The sequence below is a fragment of the Crocodylus porosus genome, unplaced genomic scaffold (genome assembly GCF_001723895.1).
Source record: "Crocodylus porosus isolate Cpor-Errol unplaced genomic scaffold, CroPor_comp1, whole genome shotgun sequence".
Lineage (NCBI taxonomy): Eukaryota > Metazoa > Chordata > Crocodylia > Crocodylidae > Crocodylus > Crocodylus porosus.
Window position 1 is genome coordinate 172884215 of NW_017728906.1, and position 26144 is coordinate 172910358.

At 40.8% G+C, this 26144-nt stretch overlaps 1 protein-coding gene across 2 annotated transcripts in view; it reads right to left on the reverse strand.

The window, feature by feature from the left end:
- Nucleotides 1-1276: 1276 nt before the first annotated feature.
- FDX1 (ferredoxin 1) overlaps nt 1277-26144 on the reverse strand; it is a 26541-nt gene continuing 1673 nt past the window's right edge. Inside the window, exons 2-5 of one of the 2 annotated variants that reach the window (XM_019530218.1) lie at nt 12429-12553; nt 9254-9383; nt 7455-7566; nt 5252-5334 (exon numbers count right to left, since the gene is read on the reverse strand). In XM_019530218.1, the coding sequence (XP_019385763.1) occupies nt 7470-7566; nt 9254-9383; nt 12429-12553 (352 nt within the window). In that variant the 3' untranslated portion in view covers nt 5252-5334; nt 7455-7469. Of the gene's footprint in view, nt 5335-7454; nt 7567-9253; nt 9384-12428; nt 12554-26144 lie in introns of both variants that reach the window. The other variant, XM_019530217.1, reaches the window with a different exon arrangement.

The following is a 26144-nucleotide window of genomic DNA, read 5'->3' on the forward strand; positions in this document are numbered from 1 at the left end:
CCTGTACTGATCTTCTTGAAACTTGGTGGGCTTCATCCTCTCTGCAGAGTCTACCACCCCTGACAATGTCATGCAAATTGGATAAAAAAAACAACGAAGTTATAGGTATTTTATTGTTTCCCTATTATACCCTATGGCCGGATCTCAGAGGTGGCAACGAACCGCTTCAGGAAGCCTAATGAGGCCAGCACTTCCAGCTGTGCTGCTTCAGACCCCAAAGCATTCAAAGCTTCTCTGGATCCAAAGCTCTGTCCAAAGCCTCGCACAGCCCTAATCTGTGCCTCATAGAGATGGGGGAGCAGGAACTACTTGCTTGTGAAACTAGACCTTGCATTCCTGCCTGCCTTCTCTGCCCCATGGGGAAAGCCAAGGCTTTGAGGGGCTACACTCTGCCCACACAGTCAGAGAAGGTCCTCAGGGGGGTGTTAAACTCACCCAGCCCCAAGGGCTAGATCCAGGCATGACAGTATGGGCTAACACAAGCTGTTGCTCACAGCCTACTGCTGACACATCTACAGTAGGACTGTATTCTAGATTTTGTTGATAAGTCCTGTCCCCATTTGCTCCATCCCCAAATTCCCCCTGGGAGCCCTGCACGCCAGATGACAGCTCCTCACACTGTGTCTCTGTCATCCCTGTTGTAAGGGATGAAGCAGGCAATACAGCTCTCTTCCTTGGATGTTATTGGTCTATCTTCCAAAACCAGAAGCACTCAGAGTTGCATGTATCACAGAAAATCAAACAGAACTAGGGATAAGTTCCCCTAAAGACAATGAAGCCCTAGGAATAAGATGGGGTCATCTCATTTCCTTGCTGGTAGTGAACTATGAGTTCAGTTCCGCCACAAAACTAGAGGTATACGATACAATGGATCAGTGGCCAAAGTGAAATGAAGAAAATATGTGAGGAAGTATTGCTAGCAAGGTTAATGCAACTTCTTTCTTTACCCTGGAATACTAAGACAGACAAGTACGGCAGAATAAATTCAAATGGTTAAGTTGAACCAATATTTAAATTTCTTGATCAGAGGGATGCACGATTATCATTCTCCTTATCTTAATCTTTATTTCCACATGAAGTTGGATCTATAATACATTGAGGTATTTGTCATAAGGCTTTTAAAATAGCATTCATTTTGCACAATCACAACTGTATGCCTGAACATATGTATGACTTGCACTTTTACCATGAAACATAAATCCCACATTAAATCCAAAAATATGTGGATATGAGACAAGTACAAAATGGAACAACATTGCTATAGACAGAGTGTCTATGAAACTGGTATAAAATACAATTTATTTGTAAATCATTTGGACAGTTGAGAAGCTAGAACAGCTCTGAGTGGGATATATTTTCTAAACCAGATGCAAATAAATTCTCCTCACCTTTCACAGAAGCTTAGGGCTGGAACCTAGATCTACATTTATATGCACTACGGGACATCACGGAATACACAATGAACTAAATGATTACCATTGTATTCACGTTCTAGAAAAGCCACTGAAAAATTGCAGCAGGAAACCTTCATTGTGAAGTGCTCACTAATTAAACTACTACAAAGGTGACTGTTGCTGGTTAGCTGTCATGTGTTTGTTTAGCAATAGTGTCTGAAGTATAGTTAAGTGTCTTGAGAGTCCTAAAATGAAAAAAGTGCCTTGTATTATAAATAAAACTTATTGACACTTCATTTTCCTTTAGTATTTGGTATGCATAACAAACAATGCTTATAGTTATGATCTGAATTAGAAGTTTATTTCCAGAATGTGAGGATCTGATTTTAAATACATTTTCAAAACCCTTAAGAAACATTTTAAGTGAATATTGCTACACACAAAATGGAGTCAGGGCAAGACAGAAATATGGAGTGGCTGACTTAGTTTATGTTTGATATTATATTCCCACCATGCTACAGTAGTTATTCACAGAGGAGCACCATAGGAAATATAAGGTATCCCATTTCTTATTTCCTAATGAGTCTTCAAAAATGAAATACTCCTGTTGTTTTTTGCTGGCCTTATTATACAGTACTTTTTGAAAAACTAATATATATATAGTATATTCTTGCCAGAAAATACCATAAGGTATAAAGTTAAAGATAAAGTTCTCTATAAATTAAAAATGGGCTTAACTCTAAGAAACTGAATTATACTAAAATATTTTAAAGAGAACCACAAGCATCAGAAGAAAATTTAGTGTTTTAAGTGTATTTATAATGGAAACAATTCCCTGATCATGGGGGAAAAAAACATTTTTTGAAGTTTGAAATCCAGTGTACCTGAAATATGGGAGATGAAGCTACATATTGGTATTACATATTGGGAAAATTTAACTTCTCCTTGTGTATGAGAGAGGTTTTTGGAAAGGCTCCAGTTGTCTGTCAGCAGCTCAAATAAGACACTGAATACATGTAATAAAGCCCTCAAAAGAAATAAATGTTTGGCTATATACAAAATGAAACACAGGAACACCAAACTGTTAAAATGTCTTTAACTGCTATGGTCATATGATTACCTTTATAGTGGCAGCTGCTGCTTCTAATAATTTAAGCAGAAGACTAAGTTAAACAATGATCATTAGTGGCATGGATTTTTTTTTTTTTAAATATAATGGCACTCTAGAAAGAGGCCAAACACTATTAGTGAGGGTTAAAACCTATGACCGGTATAGGCTAAACTAAGCCTTTACTAGCAGTGGGCTAGAATGACCCAGCTGGGAAACAAGGCAGGCTGGCACCAGGAACTGGCTGCTGCTGTCTCTATTGCTTCTCCTCACTTCCTGGCTATGTAGCTGTATGGGAAAGCTTCATGTCACCTGGTCACAGAGCAATGCACCAAGAGCCTCTACCACTGAACATGGCCAGAGCCCCAGCTTCAAGGGCCAGGATCCAGCCCGTTGGCTGTAGATTGCCAACCGCAGCTCTAAACTACCCAAATATAGTGTTCCTGCAGAGCGATCTCTCCCCACTCTGTTCATGTTATTCCACTATGAATGAAATAATTATCCTTTGGGCCAAAAAGAGTAAGTAAATGAGCATGACCACCGCATTGTATCAGAAGTGTGTTTCAGTCCCTGCTCCAAATAGCATAAATACTTCATTGGAATGCAGGGACTGGCACTCAAGCTGCCTCTTCTCCAGTAAGTCCCTTATCTACTAAGTCATAGACTTTCTCTTATGCACTTATTTTTAAGCACTATTAGAACATTTCTGGGTATACCCCGAAGCAGACTTTTAGGTACCTGGGGAGTGGTCCTGGCATAAATTTAGCTGCTGCTGCTTCTCTTCTCTCTACACCACATTTGACCTTTGCTCGTTTGTTGTACTTTGTGAGACCTTTCATTGTACATGTACCTTCAAGCAGTACACATTACAGCAGGTGTTGCATAGTTTGAGGCTCTGTGCTGTAGTCACAGGTGGTCCCACTTATTCTTTAGTTCCTTGGAGCATCCAACTCTGGTACATAGGCATTTGAGACATCTCCACCTTTGCCATGATTTATCAGCCCCTGGTGATGAGGACTCAGCTACAGGAATGTCTACTTTTTTGCTGTCAGGTATCTTCTTCAGCCTCTCATTCCACAGCTCTAGTCACATCTCCTTGGGTGTGGCATTGAGAGGTTGGGTGCCAATAAGGAAGCTCCTGTGCGACTTCAGATGTCTGTGTGGTGTGGGATGGACATACAGCGGGTGTCTTGTATCTTTTGTTCGATTTGATCCTTCTATCCTGCCGGCCACTGCTCTTCCGATGTCAGGTGGAACGATGCCAGCTAGCAGGTACACACTGTTTACGCTGGTAGGCTTCCCATGATGCATTGACACCTATAATTCAGGATGGGGTCAAGGTGCTTGGTATGTACAGATCACTCCCATACAGGGCATGCATACACAGCAGAGAAGTTGAGAGCCAGAGCAGCAGCTCAGATAGTTGAGGGTCCCCATTTTGAGTTGGTGAGCATATATAAAATGTTTTTACAAGTACCTTTGTTTTTATCTTCATGATGTGGTCTTTGTATGAAAGGGTTCAGTTGAGAACAACTCCAAGGTAAACTGGATTTGGACAGTGGGATAGTGGGGTCCCAAACCATGTAATGTTGAGCTGGTGGTTAGCCTCACAGGTTTTCAAATGGAAGACACATACTTGTGTTTTTGTTGGGTTGGTGCATAATTGATTTTAAGTGTAGGATGAAGTTAGTCCAATTAGTGCCTAGCTTAGGGATTTTTCAACATGGTCAAAGCCAGTGTTCTGGACTGTTGTGCACAGGTCATCTGCATAGATGAGACATTTTGTTTCCAGATCGATTGGTTGGCCATTGGTATAGATGTTATATAACATCTATACAAGTACTCTTTCTTGGGGGAGGCCATTAATCTGTCACCTCCATCTGCTTTGCTTCCCATCGAGTAACAAGAAAGTCCATTTTCAAGCAGTGTTTGCATCAGTTCTGCAAGGCGTAGCTCTTTTGATTATGACCCATGATAAACTTAGCTATCTGAGGACTTTAAACATCTTTAGGTTTGACACTAGCTAAGTGGGAATTTTGAATCTAAATTGTGGACCTTCATGCTTTAGTCCTTTTGAGATCTAACCCACAATTTCAACAATATTTCCAGAAGACAGAATGTACCATGCCAAATAAAGAGTTCAAAATCAGGTTAGGCCCCATTTCAGTATATTACACTAATGTCTCCCTTAATTATACATATACATGCTGCAAAAGCACCACACCATTTAGCCATAAAATAAAGTACCTCTCTCTTTGGACATACCAGCTTTTACTGCAAGCTCTAAAACAGAGTTTGATTAAAAAGCATCTTACCATGCATCCCATCATTGTAGGGGCCTCTAGGCCCAAACCCCTTAAAAGCACAATTATACTGAATGTAAAGAAAAAAAAAGTCACTATTTTTGGCACCAAAAAAAAATCTTTTTTCAAATGCAGATGAGAAAGGGAAGACTCCTTTGCACAATGAAATCTATTACCAATTTCTTTTAGTATAATTTGGCCAACATTTTAATTTCAGCTATAAAACTTTTTTAAAGTATTACCTCATTTTAAGACTCAAAGTACAGGTAGTTCCAAAGAAAATGAAAATAGTATTAATATAATATTCAGTCATATAAAATGACTTCTCATATAATGTTTTCACATTGAATTAAACGTTTAGAAATAAGTTATAAAAATAGTTGCATTCCTGAAAACCACCGAACAGATTTTATTTTAGGAATTCTTGCTCATATCTATAGATTGTCTAACATCAGCAACAGCTTCAGGTACTCGAACAGTCATATTGTTCATAAATTTCTTCAAACAGATCTGGCAGCCCAACCGTGATCTGTAAGAAAGAAAGAAAACCACATGCTTTAGTCCCAGGCAAACACTTATATGCATATGGAATTATAATATTGCAGCCACAAGAGATATCCTGGTTTCTAGGCAAGGGTGCCATTTGCCTGGATGCCATTTGTTTGGGCTAAATACCACACATAAGAATGCTCCCCTCCACAACAAGTCAACCCACAAATTCAACTTTTTACCGCATCTTTTTAAAAAGAAAAGACTTATTTAGTTGAATTTCTATAGTAAAGAATATTACCTTTCAGAACCCATTCACATGAAGCCTAGCTGTTTGCCAAAAACTGTGTACTGCAAATATCTGGGAGATATTTTAGATTAGCTATTCCAAAGCAGCAAAATAACACAGCTAAAAGCAATGTTAATTATGTCCTCAACATATGCTGAAAGATTTGCTTACTTTAAAGGGAGTACAGGGAATGTATTTTGAAGTATGTGTTTAAGGCCCTAATCCTGCAAACTTCTCTAAGCCTAAGCATTATTGCTGCTTGAAGTCATTTAGGATCTGGGTTGGGTGCAGGAGCCGGTGTGCATGAGTTTCATGAAGGGGCCTAATTTCGAAAGTCAGCTGGAGAGGACACCTAAGAAATATAGGGCAGAATTTCAAGCGAGGTAAATGGCTATAGCCCCTCAAAATTTCAGTTGCGTTACATACATACATGAGGTAAGGTATAAAGGTTTACTTTACAAAGGCTGTTAAGTCACTAATTTCTCATTTTTGTATATGTTTTACATAAAGCAAGCTGGTGGTCTCAAATCTACGTTCCTAGTCGACAAGCGTTCTGGTCATATTACATAACAACTGGTATAAAAAAAAGAACTAAATTCTCACTGGTTGCACCTACACATGAAACTTAAGGTGATAGAATAAACTCTGGCGCAGTTTGTGTTGGAGTTAACTGCTCCTGGATGTAGCATTTACAGATGTGCCCAGGACAGCAGCACTTCAGACCTGGTCTGGAAGCAGGCTGAGGGGGTCCATCCCAGGCTCCAGACGCCAGTGGAGGGGCTGGCTGGGACATGAGAGTGCCCAAAGTGAAGAGGCAGGCAGGTATCTGACCCCCTGCTGCCTGGGGACCAGGTGTAATTTATGCCTAGGTCAGTGTTTACATGTGCATTTCATTGAAGTTAATAACTCTGCTGTAAGGGGACAGCACTCTTATGATGGAGTTAATTTACTGCACTGTAATACTAGCGTTCGTGTAGACAGTGACACTTTACTGCAAGCTAATTAGTCAACTCCACAGTAAAGCGCGTGTGTAGATGCACCCACTGATTATCCTTATGGATAAGGATATCCATAGAATTGCTGAATAATGATGTAACTGTACACAGGCCATTTTTGTATAGAAGTATATTAGGGAAATAAGGACACAGAGAGAAGTGACAATTTTCACCCGATTTGGCCACAGAAAGTAGTCTATAATTGTGAGCAAACACAAATGCATGGATGCAGATTGCTTAAAAAATGCCTGATCAGGCAAAAATCTGAACCCTTGTTGTTTCAAAACAGTCTTCTGTAACTTCTGTCTGTGCTGCTTCCCAGCCTGTTGCTGATTTCAGAATGGGAGAGGGAAAGGAGCAGAGGGACTTCAGTCTGGGGTTTTTTCAGCCCTTGCTGCAGGGTGGTCTGGGTGTATCAGAGTCTTGCCTGAGCGGGGGGCGCAATCCACCCACCCTACCCTCCAGCACTGGCTGGGGAACCCCTAGAACAGCAGTTCCCAAACTGTGGGTCATGACCTCAAATGGGGTTGCAGTATCAGCAGATGGGGTCATGGCACAACGCTCTCTCCTGTGCCAAGTCCTGTCCAGTGAGTTGCAGAGGCCCAGATAATTTTTGTTCTTCTAATATATAAACTAGTGTCTCAGATTTTAACCTAGATTCACTGTACCAAAAGTAACTAAATTCCACCAAAACACAACAGCCCCCTCTGCCAATTACAATAATTCTAACGTAGCCAAGATTTAGTAACTCAGGTTCATTTCCTCATTATATGAAGTAAAACTGTAGTTCATTAGCAGAGCAACAATACTTTGAGAACAAGCAAAGACAAGTCAAAGGAGCCAGACATTCATTAACAGAACAAATCACTATGTTACCTTAATAAACATGTCCTACAAATTGCTTTCTCTCCTTTGGTTTGCTAAGGATGCTGTGGGGGGGGGGGGAAATCTATATTTATAAAAAACTGCTTCAGGGTGATTGTGTGTGTGCTAGATCAATGCAGGAATAGACGAGATAAAATTAACTAGATTTTATAGAATTTTGAACGTATGGTTTCTTTATTTTTGAAAGAATATACAAAAGAGAAATTTAACAATGAAACCTTCACAGTAACAGAAGTAAAAATAACTTCAGTATATTCCTCAGAGTGAAGACTACTCTACAGGAATGGACTTGTAATTACTATTACAGGGGAGTCACTTAAGTCAGGGCTTCATCACCAAGAGGAGCCTGGATACACTACACATTAACACTGCTGTATCTTCTGTATCTTACTTTGTTTTGGAGTGGAAGACTATGTTTGGAGTGGATAGACAACCCACTATACTAAGGCAGCCACAGTAGGCACTTCTATGGTGTCATGCCAAAAGATGGCAGGCAAGCAGCACTGCGCAAATAGATACCACAGAAACTACTGCCACTATACCAGCAGTTCCTAACCTTGGGGTCGTAAGCCTATTTGGGGTAGCAACAATTAAAAAAAATGGGGTCATAAAGATGCTCAACAGTGTCAGCCAATTATGACGAATATACTTCTGATTTATAAATATGCAACTCAGAACAAGGAACAACAGTCTCAAGTTGCAGCAAGGGAAGTTTAGGTTAGATATCAGGAAGAATTTTCTCACTAGGAGGGTAGTAAAGCACTGGAACAAGTTACCCAGAGAAGCTGTGGAATCTCCATCCTTGGAGGTTTTTAAGACCTGGCTAGACAAAGCCTTGATTGGAATGATCTGGTTGGGGATGATCCTGCTTTGAGCAGGGGGTTGAGCTAGATGGCCTCTTAAGATCCCTTCCGACCCTGATTTTCTACGATTCTCATGCATGGCAGTTATTCATCCATGCACGACAGTTACAGGTCCAACACAAGGTGCTTGTACATTACAGGATGCTGATGTAAAAAAAAAAAAAAAATCAGTATGTTGATACTGGCTGAAATACATTGACAGACAAATCCAACATGATGCTTTTTTCCAAAAAGTTTCTAATTGGAGCTCTAGTAAACAGGAGGAAAGCAAATAGGAATTATAACAGCCAAAATCAACTGTTTTGTCTTCTACTGCTATCAAGCATTTCACTAAGAAAATATCAAAATTTGGTCATTAAGAAACTAACATGCACAGACGAAACAAAAAAAGTGTTGTGTTGAAATGCTGTCTGCAGATAGTTCTTGGCCAAAGTATTAGAGGTCCTCTTTCTTTGTATGAAAGCATAAGGTTGTGGAAATGGAAGGCAAATTTGATTGGCACCCATCTGGTTTCTATAGACGGCCACTAACCAATCTGTTCTAACACAACAGAGTTTTGTTTTGTGTGTAACTTGCACAAATATTATTAAAATAAGGTGGAAAGAAAAAAAGAAAGGACAGCAATAAAACACTGAAGGGGTGGGTGGGTTTTTGGTCATTTTGCTCTCTATGAATTCTACACACAGCACGCCTGAGCAGCAAGAGGATATTACTGACAACTAGCAACAACCTGTAGGTTGAAAAATGCCTTTATGTTAAAAAAAAAAAAAGTTGCTCTTTACCGATCTGCTATTCCTACTTATAAAACATTTCACCTATTTACTATGGTCTGATGAAGTCATTCCAGCAAGAATGAATTATTTCCTATCCCCTCCTCTTATCCCTCTCTTCCAGGCCTTCAGAGCATTCAGATAGGTTGTGCCTTACGTTTCTGTCAATCCATATGCTAGATCCAGCATGTCCATCTCTTCATCGGTAACTGCATCTAATTTCTTAAATATTTGGTCCTCAAAGATTAAATGACAAGTGGAGCAGGCCAATGTTCCTTCACATGCACCTAGAAAACAGAGAAAAAAAATAATAGAAAAACCCCAAGATTTATATACTCCCACTGAAGACACAAAGAGCTTATGATGACACTTCGCTGTCAAGCCAGGTGATGCACACAGGTAGCTGGGTTAGGTGCAATTCAAAGATAGGCAATGTATTTAGTAAGGTTGCCTTGTATGCTAATGTATAAGGAGGGGCTTTTTCCACATGCTGATTGGCAGGAGAAAAATTTGTCTCATATTCAAGTAAATACAGTACTTAGAAGCCTATCGGTCTCTCTATATTTTTTATACAAGAGAAAGTAGGTGCAAGTCTCCAGTCCAGCTGGCCAGGGAGAAGAGATGGAAGGAAAGAGTTAATGTTTAGTTTCTCCCTCCACATCAAGATCACCATGCCACAGTATTGTGCTATATCAAACCTAGCCTCTGGGGAGAGAACTGGTCTCACTGACCCAGGAGACAAAAAAACACAGCAAACCCAACTAGAACCGTGTCAAATTATTTCCTCTCTGCTTTTGCTCCTGACACTAATGGACAACTGTTTTTCATAGGAATTTTGAAATGTTAGAGAATATGGGAAGAAAATATAGTTGCCTGAGCGCAAGATATTTGTTCAATCCTCTTCTACCAACTTCCCCATCACCCTTCCAAAGCCTCTTTAAAAATCCACCTTTACAACAATGATTTCCTCTCACCAACAAATCTTCTCACCATCCCTTTCCTGAAATCGTTTGTTTTCTTATTTAGATTATTGCCTTTGAGGCAGGGAATATAGGTATTCTTGTGAAGCATCATGCAAATCTGCAGTTTTCTATGAATAAATTAAAATAAATGAGTACTTTTTAGCAGCACAGTTTGCTGTACCAGGGAAGAGGAAAGAACAAGTGCAAACAGTATAAAGAAGACACATAATGAGAGACCCAGTATGCTAGGAGTCACTTTTCCTGAGATGCTCATTATTTGGAACAGTCTTACCTGGAAATGACTGTAAATGGGTTGGGCTGGGTTTTTTTGTTTTAAAAAGTATTTCCAAGATAATATGAACACAAAAAATAAGAGACAGGCATGTAAATATACGCTTTTGTAATTTAAAACTTATTTAGTTATAATATGATGGAAATGATAAATATAATTTTGTATGTTCTATTTTTTTTTTTAAACAGATTGCATTAAAATTTCGTGATACACATTACCTGCCATGTGCCTGGGATAGAGACTTACCAAGAGATAAAGATCGCATAAAAGGGAAAAATAAAAACATTTGTATGTTCTATTTTTTTTTTTTTTTAATTTAAACTTTTTTTCTGACCCCCCTAGGAAAAAAACCCTGGAGCAGCGCATGCATGGGCAACGTGCCCTTGCAGTGCGGAGGACACTGGACTGCATGGTACATGATGCTGCAAACATGTTTGCAGTGCCACATATTACACGACCGCACTCATTTGGACACACCTTTAAAGCTCATCATGTACATTCTTGGTCACTGCATCAGTTACTGATAATTGCTTAATCTTACCCCTGTGACTCAAACAAACATCAGCACAGATGTTAGCTGGTATCTAGTATAATGACAGTACTTTGCAATTTAGATTTTCTTATTCTAGGCCACTTTCCGGATGCTAGAGCCAGTGTCAGCCTAGTCAGTATCTAGTGGGTAAATATTGTTACAAAATTTAATATTTTTGGTCACTGCTGGCAACTAAAATCAGTGATAGTTGGTCACAGGGGTTGAAAAGCATTGTTAACTCCCTTGCTGTTAATTGCACCAATACAGTAACTCTGGTAGCCACAATGAGAAGCTCTGCGGGACAGATCCAGAGGTGAGTTGTCTGGCCTGTGAGAAGCCACACAGTCTGGATGAGGTCAGGAACTCAACTGAGTTTGCTACCCCTGTCTTAAATTATTCATTCATTCAGCAGTATGTCTAATATGGACAATACAATGATAAAGTACAGGAAGCATGTTAAGCATACCTCAAAAATGACATGCGCTTATTACTTTAAAAAAAAAGCTAAGAGCTAACTAATCATTTACTAGATTACAATAAAAGTAAATTTCAATAACTTGTTTCAAGTAGAATTCTTTTCCCACAAACTGCTCAATATTGTTTTATTTGATTAACTGATCTTTGGCTTTTGTTTTCTAGTTTTAGCTCATGCAATAAACCAAAACATGCTAAAAGCAAATATAAAAATAACAGGGCAAATGTTTGATAGGAAACATTTTTGTCCTACGTAAAATTATGCAGATAATTGAAATATGTAAATAACTGATGTGCAATAAAGCAGAATCTACTGTACCAAAAATCCTTTAGTTTCTGCTTTATTGCAAGAGCCTTTGGGGATACTGATCCTTTCCCTAGACATCTTATATTTTTTTTACAAAAACTATTTCTTAATCATGAAGAGAGGTGGTTACTTCTATAATGGAATTTAAATCGTTCATTGAAAATAACCTCACTTGTTCCAGGATATGGGGAAGTGGGGTGAGGTGTATGGCAAAAAAGAAGGAGGGAGTTATTCTGCAAACACATCTGAAAGAATTGACTGGTACCCTTGTCCAGAAGGTGGAGGCTGCCTACTTTATAGACATGTGCAAACTGAACAGGAAAAACATACTGGGAAGCAAACACAAGAAAAATATGGGAGGAGGAACATGGCAGCCAGGGCTGCTCTGCCCTGGCTCAACATGCTATGCTCCTGGGCACGTGTAAACACGGTGCCTAGCTGGCAATAAATTCTGGTGCTATAAGCACCAGAGTTTATTGCTTCGACTTACTTGCACGTGTAGACGTGCCCACTAGGAAAGAAAGGGGGCATAAGAACCATCTCTTTCAAATGAAAAACTGTTAGATACATTTGCTGCCTTCTACTACTATATTGTTGTCCCATTTCTTGTCCAAGGTCCCTGGAGCCTGCGAGGAAAAGAAGAGTTGGGCAAATTCTTAAGGAAGGCATCTTGATTCAAATGCCATTATCCTATAGCAGTGAGAAAACTGGTAATCAATTTTACTTCCAGAAATCAAGTCTGATATTTCATGTAATTTTACTTACCAAATCCATCTATGTCTAGGTTACTGTCAACAACAACATCCAGTAGTGAGTCCCCAATTTTCCCTTCAGCTGTTAGTTTGTCACCATCACGATTTATGAAATGAACAGTAACTTTATCTTCAGAACTGAAAGATAAAAGCACACCCTTCATGCTTATCTATAAAACATATATGGAGACGGACAGCAAAAGAAAAGTCCAGAGCTTGAGGGGACATTTAGTTTTGGCTGAACACTAATAAATCAACAAGCATCAAATGTTTCAGCACAAACACCTAAAGGAACTGTTAGCTTGTGAACTCTTCTTGACAGCATCTCTTTCCTTCTCTGTTTTGCAGTGTTGAGCTTGCAGACTTAAAAAGTAAGGAACAACAATCAAGGTTTGTGCTTTGTAACAGCAAGAAATAGGAGAAAGGCATCGTATCCCAGGATTTTCCTGTTTGCAAATAAAGTCAGAACTATTTAGTTTTAAAAACACAACATTTATTTTTTTCTGTTACAATACTGAATACGCTGAACATAAAATAAGAAGACCAAAGAATCAAGTTATCACTTTTCTGGTAGGTGCACACAGACTGCACAGATGAAATATTAGGGCACCTGACAAAAAAAAAAAAAAAAAATCAGCTCCTATTTGTTACTGCAGTCACTGCTTTTTGTGTCAACATCTTTTAGTTTGATTTATAATCCATAAAATACGGTTCTAATATTTAAGTGACTTTAAATGGCATTATAGAATTCTAACAACTGCATGTGTCTTGCTGTTTAAAGCACAGCCTGAAAAGTACTGTATAGAATGGTACCATCACTTGGAAAATAAGGGTGAAATCCTGGCCTCAGTGAAGCCCAGGTGACTTGTGATTGACTTCAAATGGAACCAGTTTTCACAGGTTACACACATATGTCAACAAGACAGTACTTTATTTTAAAAAAAACAAATGAATCAACAAAGTACAATTTCATTCAAATAATATGAGAATAGTGTCCTCTGTCTGACCAGAATACTTAAAACACACATTGGAAGGCAAGGTTCTTTGGGTAGATGTGATATCTTTTATTAGATCAACTGAGTAGTTGGAAAAAAGATTTCTGCAAGCTTTTGGGTGCAATCACTGTTCTTCAGGCAGTCTCTGCTGTTCTGAGACTCCAAGGAATGAAAGAAGCAAAAAGTGTGCCAAGGTGTCAGTGAGAATGTACACAGGTGGAAATTAGGAAAACAAAAAGGTAGAGCAGAGAAGGGAGGGAGGAAAAAAGACAAAAAGGTGTAAGGGAGGCTCTACAGTAGCAGATATTCAAGGTACAGAAAGATGACAAACTAAACAGCTGGAAATTAGGAAAACAAAGGGCAGAAAAGGAAGGGAGGAAAGAAAAATGTAAGAGGTCAGGTCTGGCAGGTACTTGGTGAATCAGATGTCAGGCAGGTTGTAAAGTACCATAAATCCAGTGTCTATATTGAGTCCATGATTTTTTGTATTCCGTAGATTTATGAAGTAAAGTTTGTAGGCTTGTCTACAAAAAGTATTTTATAAGTTCCCTTTGAGGGTTAGGACAGAGAGCAGAGAGGGATTGATTGTCCCACAGGTAATTTAGTATTTGGATCATTGATAGATTCTCGATGTGCATTCAGTCTGGTGCACAGTTGTTGTTTGGTTTCTCCTACATATTTTCCATCACGGAATCAACTAGCCGCTCTCAGGAGATTCTGGTCTCTTGGCGGATGTCCCGCCCCTTCCAGGCTGGTTTGTCGTTGGGGTAGTTCTTTCCTCCTGTGTCGCCAACCCCGTTCTCGCCTGCCATGTCTTGGTGTTCCTCAGCAGGCGGGGTTAGTTAGCGGGTCTCTTGGTGGCCTGGGCTAGGCCTGATGGTTGTTCATGGGGCTCCGCCACCCCTACACCCCAGCCTCACGCAACCTTCAGTGGACTTCCTTGTTATCTGTGGCCTTCCCCGCAGATCATGTCCGCCGCTCAGCGTCCCGAAGCCAATGGTGGGAGGCTCTGCTAGCTCCTGCGATGCTTCACACCTTAATCCTGTCCCGTGGGGAACCTTCCCCACTACTGCCCCTTCCAAGGCTTCCCTGCAACCCTACCACAGGGGCACACCCCTATAGACTCTGCCCCCCTAGCTCAGGGTAGTCTGAAACAAAACCAAAGCATCGCCACCTATTCCCCGTCCCTGAACCTTTAAAGGGGAGAGATGACTCTATACTCTGTCACTCCCCGGACTAGCCCCGATCCAACACTTACGATCCCCGCCCCGATTGCAATCCCCTCCAGGGCTATCTCCGGGTCTTCGCCTCTTGGCGTGTCGTCCTCCGCGCCCCACCGTCCTGGCACTCCCACCCGAGTCCTGCTGCACTCTAGGGGCCGCTTCCGCTTTCCCTCACTCAGCCAGCCAGTCACTCCTCCGTTGTTCAGCAGGGGTCTTCGATGCGGTGCTCCTCTCCTCAGCCAACGTTACCTCCGGTTCGCTGGTCTCCTCAGTGTCTGTTCGTGGAGCCCACTCTGCCGCCGGCATCAGCTGAAGCTTGGTCTCCTGGCTATCTGCCCTCCCCGCAGCAGTGGCCGCCATTTTTATTTTTGCTGGCCAGTGTCTGACGCTGATGCCACCGGCCAGCTGCAGCTGTACAAAGAGGCAGCTAACGAGCTGCGTAGGTTCCTCTCTCCACTCCACGTGCACTCCATTCCCCGAGCTGCAAGGAAGTGTGTCCTGCATTACTTTGCTTCCCAGTACACATTGGATAGGATATATTACATTTCTGGAGGTGCAGGAATGGTGATGGTTTTGCTGTGAGGTGTAGTTATTGTGGGACTGGTGGATATGTGTTTGCAGGTTTTTCAGGTTTTGCATTTCTCGTCCTAGCGTGAAAAGCCTCCCAACACAATCCAAGAGACTGAAAAACACCATCTTCTTACTCAAAAGCCCTGTCCCTGGTAATTAAGCATGGTCCCATCTATTAAGTTAAGTAATTTAAATACATTTTTACTGGTTTTGATGACTCCTAGCATTGCAGAGCTACCAGAACGTGAGCTGGATTTGTCATTCACTGATATCAGCATGTCCTTTTAACATAAGCAGCTGGAAATCCACCAAAGCGACAGAAAAAATATTCAAATACTCCTGACACGATATGCCTTAGAAAAATACCAGAAATTAAAAGGAATTTAAATTAGTTTGTTTCAAAGCCCAAGATCATAGCTATGGAACTGAATTTAACTAAAGTTATCCAGAAAAGAAAATAGAAACATTTGAGATGCAAGATAAAAATGAAACCGGTATGTCTGTCACAGCAGGAGTGCCACTGGGCCACACACAAGGTGCAAACTGAAATCATTGCTCCTTAGGCTAACTATGGCCCAAGCAAAAAAAATTACAGAACTTAACAGAACCTGGAATGGACGTGACAACACGCACAAAGAATATCCCAGGCTGGACACAGGACCAGACATTATTCCTTCTCCAAATGTCTGATGGAATGGACTGGATTTATATTATTTCATATGTAAGAGAGCTTTTTATCAAATTCAAACAAACTACATCTATCTCACTCCAGTAACAGCAATGCAGTTGGACAGGTTTCACAAAATGCCTTACAGAGCCTTTAGAAACTCTTTTTTTAAAAACAAATACCATATAATGTAAAATAAAGAACTCTGTTTAACTTTTGATTTGTAGGATTGACAAAAAGATCCTTACTTGGAAGATTAACATTTAAAATATGGAATAGAACCCAAGCAGATAATTCTATAATACCAAGTCGCTTTTAAATATTAGAACCCTATTTTATGGATTGTAAATCAAACTAAAAGATGGTGACCCAAAAAGCAGTTACTGCAGTAACAAATGGGAGCTGATTTTTGTCAGGTGCCCTGATATTTCATCTGTGCAGTCTGTGTGCATTTGCACATGCACCTAACAGTTAATGGAAAACACAAATTATTCCCAAATTGGTAATAAATCTCTCTCCCCTAGCCAACAAATAAAATGAATTATACAAAATCTATGTTTTAAACTGAAATCTACCAATGGGAATGGCATATCCAAGCAATCTCTGTAATACCTACAGGCTTTGGGTAACCTTCAGTTTACAAAAATTACCCAAGGAAGCCAGTTCATAGCAAGTCTTATCTGTATACCAACAGTAGAAATATTCATGCTAAAGCCTACTTTAAAAAAAACAAACATATTAAATATTTTTCAGAAAAATGTAGCTTCCTATATTAAACTAAAAATAAGTTCCCTATCAATGACTAAACTAAATCAAATATTCTGAAAATGGTTATAAAGCAGTATTTTAGAACCACCCTTAAACCTGTATTTTTAGCCAACTCCAAGAATGTTTTTTTTGCTTCTGACTGAATGTTTTTTGCCATAATTATAAAAATCTTTGGCACCAATATGTGCTATGATTCATTATTATGCCATGTTCAATTCTTGTCAAATGTTCCCTCAGTCCATTTTCCAGAAGACAGCCATAAGCTACCTTCAGTAACAATGAATTAGTCCCAAAGATATAATCAGTGATGAAAGACTGACCTTGTTTATCTGCAAAATTCAAGTGAAGCATGTGCTATATTAAATTCGGTTGGGTTCTGCTAAAGATAAAATTGCTTACTTTTTAAAATAAAGAATTGTCAATGTATATCCATCAAGTAGGAATATTTGGCATTCTACCAAGTAAAGGAGGAATATTTGCAGTTGGGGAAAACACTTTATACCTAATTTGTAAGCTTGCTAAATGAAAAACATTATTTCTTTAAAGCACCCACAGCATGCCCTCCATTCTCTGATGAGATGGGAGTTTCTTCATGGAAATAAATCACAGGTGATCAGGACATCTGGTTCCAATAATGCCAGAAGCACCAAAGATCAGAAGGTAGGCTACCTTCTTTTTAATGCCAGTCTTGCAGAAGATCTAGGTGTTCTCAGCAGATTCTGGCCCCCAGGTCTGGCCCTGAGAAGTTCTATTGCTAAGTTCACACATTAAGAGATTGGCTGCTTGGACACCAACTCAAAAAAAAGTCTTTTCTGATAATAATAGGCTGGGACATTTCAAGCTTGGCATGTCCCTTCTGGCCAACTAAAGTGTTAAGTTGATAAGTGTCAGGTTGTCTGTCCATAGGACACTGACAGAACAGGGAATGAGCTATGTGCAGCACTGGGGTGCCAATCAGTGAAGGAGGGGTGCCAGATGGGCTGGGCAGGGGTAGAGCAAAGAGGTAAAGAACCAATTAGAGGGAAGAAACACAAAGGGGTGGCTCTGAAGTGAACAGAGATATATCTACAGCAGCAGTTCCCAACCCCACCTCACAACTCAAATGAGGGCTGCGGGGGGGGCAAGGCCAGCGGCGCTGCACACAAAAAACTAGCCATGCTTTGTGTTGGGTACTCTCCTGCCCCTGGGCTGCCACCGTTGCACTCCACTCCCAGCAGCAGATCACGGGAAAAAAAAGGTTGGGAACCACTGATCTACAGCAAGAAAGGAGGAGAACAAGTTGATCTGTCAGCCACACAAATAATGTCTCATGAGATAAAGTACAAAACTAAATCTTCTGCTGTATGCGCCTGAAGCCACCACAATTTGAAATGTAACCTGTTAGCAATATGAGGGAAGGGAAGAGTTAAGGACTCAGGTTTGCAGCTAGTTATGAAGTCAATTATTTTTAGAAAGATTTCTGATAGTTTTCTGGCTTGGTTGGCAAATTAAACTACAATTTGATTATTAAAGTAGGAGCAAAACAGACTTTATTTTCAGAGGAGAACTGCCTCTCATGCTTTATTACAGCTTTCTGCAATGATGCTGAACTGTAATTCTAGCTGGATCAAGCAATTTAATTTGCAAATCAGTCAGATTTGCATGCACTAAAAAACACATTAAAAAGATTACATACATGTTAACTCTGAAGACAATGGGATTACTTGCACATTTCAAGCAAGCTCCTGTTCAGTTCTTTGTGATATTAGAACCTAACATTTGCAAACAGATTTGTATGAGAAATGATAGTAATTATAATGAAATTGAAGGAATTTTAATAAGTGTCTGGGACACATCAAATCCCCTTTTTGAATGAAAAGCTTTTGTTATGAATCAACAGAAGAAAGTACCAAAGGTCCTAGGACAAGTAACATGAATCATATGGTACAGAAAATATACTAGACACTGCTCGAACAAAAGGTACTCCCCTCCCATAAATACTGAAGTGTCAAGTTCCCAAAGATTTTTTTTTTTTTTTTGTAAATCAGCAAGATGAAATACTTTCTGTATATGCATACAGCATGAGAAGCTTCTGGAGCCGGGCAGTCCTGCAGTAATTGAATGCTAGTTTTTCAGAACTTACCGTGTGTACACACATGACCAATCTAAAAAGCATATATATATATATGAATGAAAGTGCTAAGTTTTTCACATTCCCAAAGCATAGACTTTAAGAACAATGCCAAAATCACGAGAGTTGGCAACACCGCGAAAATTATCTTCGTCTTCCCCCTTCTACAAACAAATACTGTACACCATTAAATTCAAAAGAACCACGACGGAAGGACTATCTATTCCAACTTAATCCCTGCCGAGGAATAATACCAAAGGGGCGTCTAAAACATGAGGAAATCAGAACCTTGCTGTCTTGTTAACTTACATGATGGATCATCATGATTTAACTTTTACATATTTTTAAGTGTGAGGTTTACAGATTGATAATCTTGACCCAAGCTATATAAACACCCACAGAATAAAAGACTTGAGAGAAGCAAATCTTAGAGCCATTAAGGTAACTCAAAAAATGCAGATAGGAAGATAAGGTTGTCACTGCTCATTGATGGGTCCACTTACTGATCTGCAGCTGAGCAAATGCACTGCACTCATATAAGAGAGTTATCTCATTCTCTTTACTGAGAGCAGCAAATTACATCACAAAAATCACTACGCTGTATGAACTGCAGGGATGAAGGTAAATCGGAGAAGGAAAAAAAATGCTTGGTTTGAATCTGGATGGCACAGCAGTGATTAGGACAAACTGCCAGTATGTCTGTCACTGAAAGTTTAGCCCCGTAAGGAAAAAGAAATCCAGGGGATTCAATCTTTTACAAACAAACACACAAAACAAGAACACACCTGAAAGTTGGAGGACATTGGTCTTGCTCTGGTCAGGCAGTATGAAAAAAAACCCAGCTACATCAAAAAGTGGGCATATGAAGAACTATTTTGCGACAGAAGAAAACAGTGTAACAAAAGGGAACAAAAAAGGAAGATCCCTCTACCAACATAACTAGAGAACTAGTGCAGGAGGGGCTGTCTCTGAAGAGATCCAGAGAGACAAGCTGTTGACGTACAGTGGAACCAAACATAAATCCTGAATTGCAAGAGGTATATAGTAAGAAATAGTGGTAAAGAACCATCTTGAGTTTAGAATAGACTCCTGCCCACAGGTTGGTGTGCTGGAGCCTTTTAAAAGGAATAGCCCAAACTTTGGCATCACCTGGAAAGGTGATGCATAACCCCCTTTTTTGAGTCAAGAACAGTCAAGGAAAGAACCCTGACTTCAGGTAGGAAAAAATGTTTTCATGAGAACACCGTTTTGTTTGGACTTCTGTTTTGCCTCAAGTTATGCATTTGTTGCTATGGCCAAAGATTAAAATTTCCATCTGGGGACATCATTATCGCCTGCTGGAGAGGAGACATTAAGGACAGGGACACTGGAGAGGTAAGAATTTGCCATAGTACATTTGAAAGGAAATATGCAAACAAGTGGTCCTTTCATGTTTTGAGAGCCATTAAAACACAGAAAGCAAAGGGTAGAGCTAAATGGTCACTTTTTGGGATAGAGGGAGGTCAAAAGCGGGGACCTGCAGGGACAAAAGGAAAATATCATGCCACTATGGAACTCCTTGGTACACTCACATCTTGAATACTGTGTGAAGTTCTGGTCTCTGAATCTGAAGGAGGATATAGTAGAATTATAAAAGATACAAAGAAGGACAACCAAAATGATCAGGGGGATGGAACAGCCATACCAGGAAAGACTTTTTAGTTTTTATTTTAGGCTTGGATGCCTCAGTTTGGGAAAGAGATAGCTGATGGGGGATATGATAGAGGTCTATAAAATCATGAAGGGTGTGGTTAGAGTGAAACAGGAACTTTTATGCACCAAGTCCCAGAATCCTAGCACTATGAGACACCCACCAAAATTAGCAGGAGGCAGGTTTAAAATCAATAAAAGAAAGCACTTTGTTATGCAGCACTTAGTTCACTTGTGAAAGTCATTACCACAGGAGGTTGCAGAGGTAGATAGTATATAACCAGGTTCAAAAATGGACAAGTTCACAGATGACAGATCCATAATAACTATTAAACAGAACAATCAGAGATGTATCTTCTGGCAGATGCCAGGGGATAGATCACTTGAGATATACCCTGTTCATATGCTCCCCCTCTTAGCATCTGCTTCTGCTAAAGTCACGGAGACAGAATACTGGAGCAGATGGACCATTGGTCTGACTCAGTATGGCACGCTGATGTTCTGATGGGTACTCAAAATAATAATACTGTTGTGTTCTGCATCAGGTTTATCCTGATTATGAAGCAAAATTTTAAAGCCCTCCAAAATGAGTTATGTTATAGTAACTGTGTTTCTTCAATTCTTATCTATAAGGATTGAACTCCTGATGCACATACGCACACCAGCTATATCTGCACCCCAGATCCCAGGTATCAGGGGTATAAACAGTGGAGGAAGCCCAGCAGTTACTCAAATGCATCACCATTACAGAGTCCAGGTAGTATAGCCTTCTCTAAAAGCAGGAAAGGATTAAGAATAGAGAGATACAGATAAACAACATCAAACACAGAAGCACAATTCACTTTAAAGGTTACCAAAAGGCAAATCCCTCCCTCATCCCCACCCACAGAAACATTAAAAAAAAGTGTTGTCCACTTGGATTCCAATTCTGGTGACTACTAAGGCTGCCTGAACTGAGGGGAAATGAGTTGTACTCTACCTTATGACAAAATGTAATACAATTAGATAGAAATTTAGAAAATCTTTGGTATGTCTACACTGGAAACTTACTGTGCCACACAAGTACTGTCCCACACATACAAACACACGTGCTTTTTGAGTTGATACTGTCTGCCCATTTTACTCTGATGTAGCAGTATGAAAGAACCTTAACATTACAGGTGCACAGTGTGATTATCACTGGCTTGATGGGAGCTCAGGGAAGAAAAACAGCAGGTGAAATGAGCAGATTTGAATTAGAGAGAGACCATTTTTGGTAAAAATCCAAGCGAGTCATTTTGTTCCTGGTGGAGCACTTTATAAGGTTGACCAGCTGCAAGGGCCCAAGTTTCTCCAACTCTCAAAGCTGATATGACTAATATTAAAAATGTGGTCTTATCAAATTAGTATAGTAGGCAGGTTATACAGGTAGCATAAACACAGGTTACTAAAGCCTGAAAAGGCAGTCCTGTCAAACCAGTTAATATAATGCTGGAAGAAGGTTCTCCTGGACTAGGTAAAAGGGCATTAACACGTTCAGCAACTGTAGGGCAGGAAAAATGCTGTGACCCTCAACAAGAGAATGCTGTGTAGATAATCACATTAAATATACCCTTATAGGATGGACAGTCCATTGAGAATGCCTTAGAGAACAGCAGCTAGTCCAGAATAGCAAAAAACAGGGATTTCCCATGGAGAAGCTGCATTTCCCTATTAGAAAATGCCTAATTACTGCATATATTAGTTCATAGGCTAATAAACTTCTTGCTAAGACATCTGGGACTTTAGCACAACAGCTTCTATCTGTTAGCCAGCCTGCTTTCATCTATGATACTGCTGTGAGATCTGATCTCTACTTTGAAGACCACATTAAAATAAACCAGGTGATATGCTCAGAAGCTATGCTGATACATTCACCAGCTACAAACAGTAGAAGAATCTGGGCCAGTAGTATCACATAGATTGAATTGTGTGCGAGTCTCCTAAGGCCCCCTGGAATTAATGGAGTCGATGAGTCTCAATGTCCATAAGATACAGGCATCCAACAGACAGCCTGGGTTTAATCACCTTTGAAAGAGAATACAAAATATTTTCTGTTTTGGGATGTGTTAATGTTCCAATTCTTTGAAAGAAACTTGACATTTTTTGGCTTTCCTGGAAGTAGGGGTTACTGGTGGTGAGGTCTGTCACAAGTCTTTAGCTAGTTCTGACAAGTCTAGCATATGCCTAATGTCTGTACTCCAACTCTCCTTCCTCCCCACCCCCAGATTCTTAGCTGAACACCTCACCTCCACTTTGGCCTACCGCGCCCAGCAAGGGCAAGCGGGGCTGCTTATGATGCAAGGGCAAGCAGGGCTGCTTATGACAGCTACAGGCTTCTGCTCCCTTTCTGACTCCAGCTAGCAACCCCAGCTGTGCCTCCATACAAGCACAAAGCTCAGATGCAGAACTACAGACTTCAGAGACAGAGAGCAGTGGGTTCTGCTCTGTTTTGTAAGCACTCTGCTGCCTTCTGGTGGTTCAGGTTGTAAGGAGATGTAGTTTGCTGTGTTAGTCTGAAGTTAAGTGCAAAGCAGGGGAGATTGTAGCCTGTTCTAGTACTTTGGGGGGGTTTGGGTAGAGATGCACCAGTACATAGGTCCATATCATATTGGCATCAATAAAAGGAAAATTGACATTATCAGCAACAGGCTTTTCTGGCTGACGTGGCTGATAATGTTGCCAATAAATGCCACATGCATTTGTGCAGCTGCAGCATGCATGTGGCGAGGAATGCAGCCGGGTAACTTGGAGATCAGCCTCTGGCCAGTAAGTCTGGGGGGGTTGGGGAAGGGACATGTGAAGGAGGAGTGTGAGGGGGACATATCAAGGCCTCTGCAGTGAGGGAAGGAGTGGGGCTGGAGGTGGGGCAGGGTAGGACGAGGCACAAGATAGAGCCAGTGGCTCATGTGGGGGGATAGAGAGATGGGAGGGAAGATCCCACCACTGTGTGCACCCCCAGGGGAGGCATGAGGGGGCACATGCCCCCTGGATCTGTGCATGGGGCAAAGGTCGGTTGTTGCTGAGAGCCCGTGGACTGCACTGGACTTTTCCTGATAGCTGAGCTTGGGCCAGGTTGGGCAAGTTCCTCTGGGTTAGTTCTGGAATGTCATTTTTTTAGTACGAAATGGGTACATCTACATGAAACACTGTGGAGCTGCCTAATTAGCTCCACAATAAAACATCACCATCTGCACAAGTGGTGCTGTTAAGCCAGAGTAAACTAATTTACTCCACCTTAGGACAGTACTGCCCAACTTACTCTGCCACAACGCACATGTAGATGGTGACCAGGACTGACTGGGACACACAGTGCTATACTGCAGTGGCTGCCTGCTGGCTAGCCCCACACTATACCCTTATGCCCCAGCCAGCCCCTCTGTAGGACACCGAGCAAGGCAGAAACAGCCCCAGCCAGGCAGCCTGACCCCCTGAGTGCTTTGCCAGCCAGGGCTGCACCACCCTGATTCAACGTGCTGCAGTCCTGGGCCCACATGTAAACATTGAGCCCGGGAATAATAAAATCTGGCATAAACTGTGCCAGAGTTTATTGTGTCTAATTAATTTCACATGTAGATGCACCCAATGATGCCCTAGATAATCAAATATTTTAGTCTTTAGTACATCTTGTTATGTGTAACAGTGCCTGAATCAAGGCCCTGCTTTCTTTGCTGGTTTGAGGCTAGTTCTGCCAGCAAATCCTCATGACACACACACACACACACGCGCGCGCGCCCCAATTGCCCGTCAAGAATGACAGGGGGAGATCGGGGGGAAGGGGCTGGGATGGAGTGCCACCACCCCATGCTGCCACTGTTCTGCCTCTTGCAGGGAGCGGGGTGGGGGAGCCGAGGCCAGCACTGCTGGTCTCAGCTTCCCCCCCACAAATCTGGTCCTCAGCCGGTTTGGAATCATGGCAACACTCCCCCATGCTTGGAGCACTCCGATTGGCTGTTTCTGTCAGCCAATCAAAGTGCAAATAAAGTGTTCCAGACAGACAGACTTAGGCTTTTATAATTTTAGAATACACACACGCCATCTTTCAATAGCTGAAAGGGTAGCTGTTATTTGGACAGCTACAACTGGACAAGTGAGGTGTTAGTCACAGCTTCCCTTGCATATGTACAGCAAGTAGCCAGATTACACTTCCCCAAATTAAAAAGTGTGAAGTCTTGTTTATAAAGGTGTACCTCTAACTTGTTTTAATGAAGACAAATTACCCAACCATGCAGTTCTCACTGGAAAGAGGCTCTTCTTCTTCCTGGGTGAGAAATGATCAGATATTCTGCAGGAATACACATTTTTTTCTGTTTTCAAGACAGAAAACAAACTTCTCACCTGCCAGCCCAGAAGGTGTAAAGACACAGAGACAGAAAGCAAGGTACAGTTCTTTCCTCTTTGAAAAGATCACTTTTGGCAAAAAAGTTTATATTAAAATGCAGACTCTAGAGATCAATACCCTCACAAAACTGTAATTTAAAATATATAAAAGTATTTGCTGAATGATCTACAGCATATTTTCAATTCTCAATCCTATAAGTTTAGGTACTATACAACTGTCTTTCCTCTGATAGGGAATGGAGAGAATGAAACAGTATTCTGTTCCATTCTCTTCAGTTTCCAGTATATCACAGTTGCTCAAACAACCTTATTTGAATGCCAGCAGCACCCCATTAAATCATGTGATTATGTTACATTTAGGAGACCCAACTTACCCAGTTTTGGTAATTTTTTGTATTAAAAAAGGCTGAATTAATTCACATCTGTTAAAAAAAATGTAGTAAGTAGGAGACATAAAGATCTCAGCTGATGTTCAGTATTTACCTCAGTTATGCTGCCCACCCACCAATGAAAAGAGGTTTCAAATAAGAAAAATAGTAAGTTAAAAGAGAAAATGGGAAAGAGCGACTGGTGTGTTGGTGGGATGCTTGAACATTTCTGCTTAATATAAAGACCAAAACTTCACAAATTATTCTTCCTATCTAGACCTCGACCCTCCAGAAAGCCATGCCTATAACAACACTACTGTCTTTACCTGGCCTATGAGCTTGTATGAATTATCAATGTGTAAAAGTGTTAACAAAATCAGGGCCTTGAATACTGTGGTTCCTGGCAAAGATTAAAGTGAAGACAGGTTTAATACAGCTAATCAATAAATATCAACTGGGAAGAAAAAATGATAGGGAAATAGTGGTTTGCCTGACATGTCTGAAAAGACCAGGACATAGAACACGTGACTAAATACTTTTCATCTTGAAGGTCTACTGTCTTGCTGATACATTGGCAAAATAAATTTGGAGTCCATTTGAAAACATGAGTGGCGCTTGAAAGCAGAAGATGACCTATGGCTTGTCAGTGAGGCCCTAAGGGATCACAACCCCAGGGGGAGGGAGTCCAGGAACAGTGGTTGTTCCTCAGGGGAGTGATCCTCAATGCACAAACTAATTCTATTCCATCTCAGAGGAATGGCAGCAAGAGGGCACAGCAGCCCCCCTGGCTCTCCAGGGATCTAGCAGACCTCCTGAGGCTAAAAAGAAAGGCCTACAAAAGGATGGAGGATGGGATGCACCTCCAAAGAGGAAAATTCTTCACCGGTCCGGTTCTGCAGGGAGCAAACCAGGAAAGCCAAGGCTGCAACTGAACTCCAACTAGCTTCGAGCATCAAGGACAATAAAAAGTCCTTTTTCAG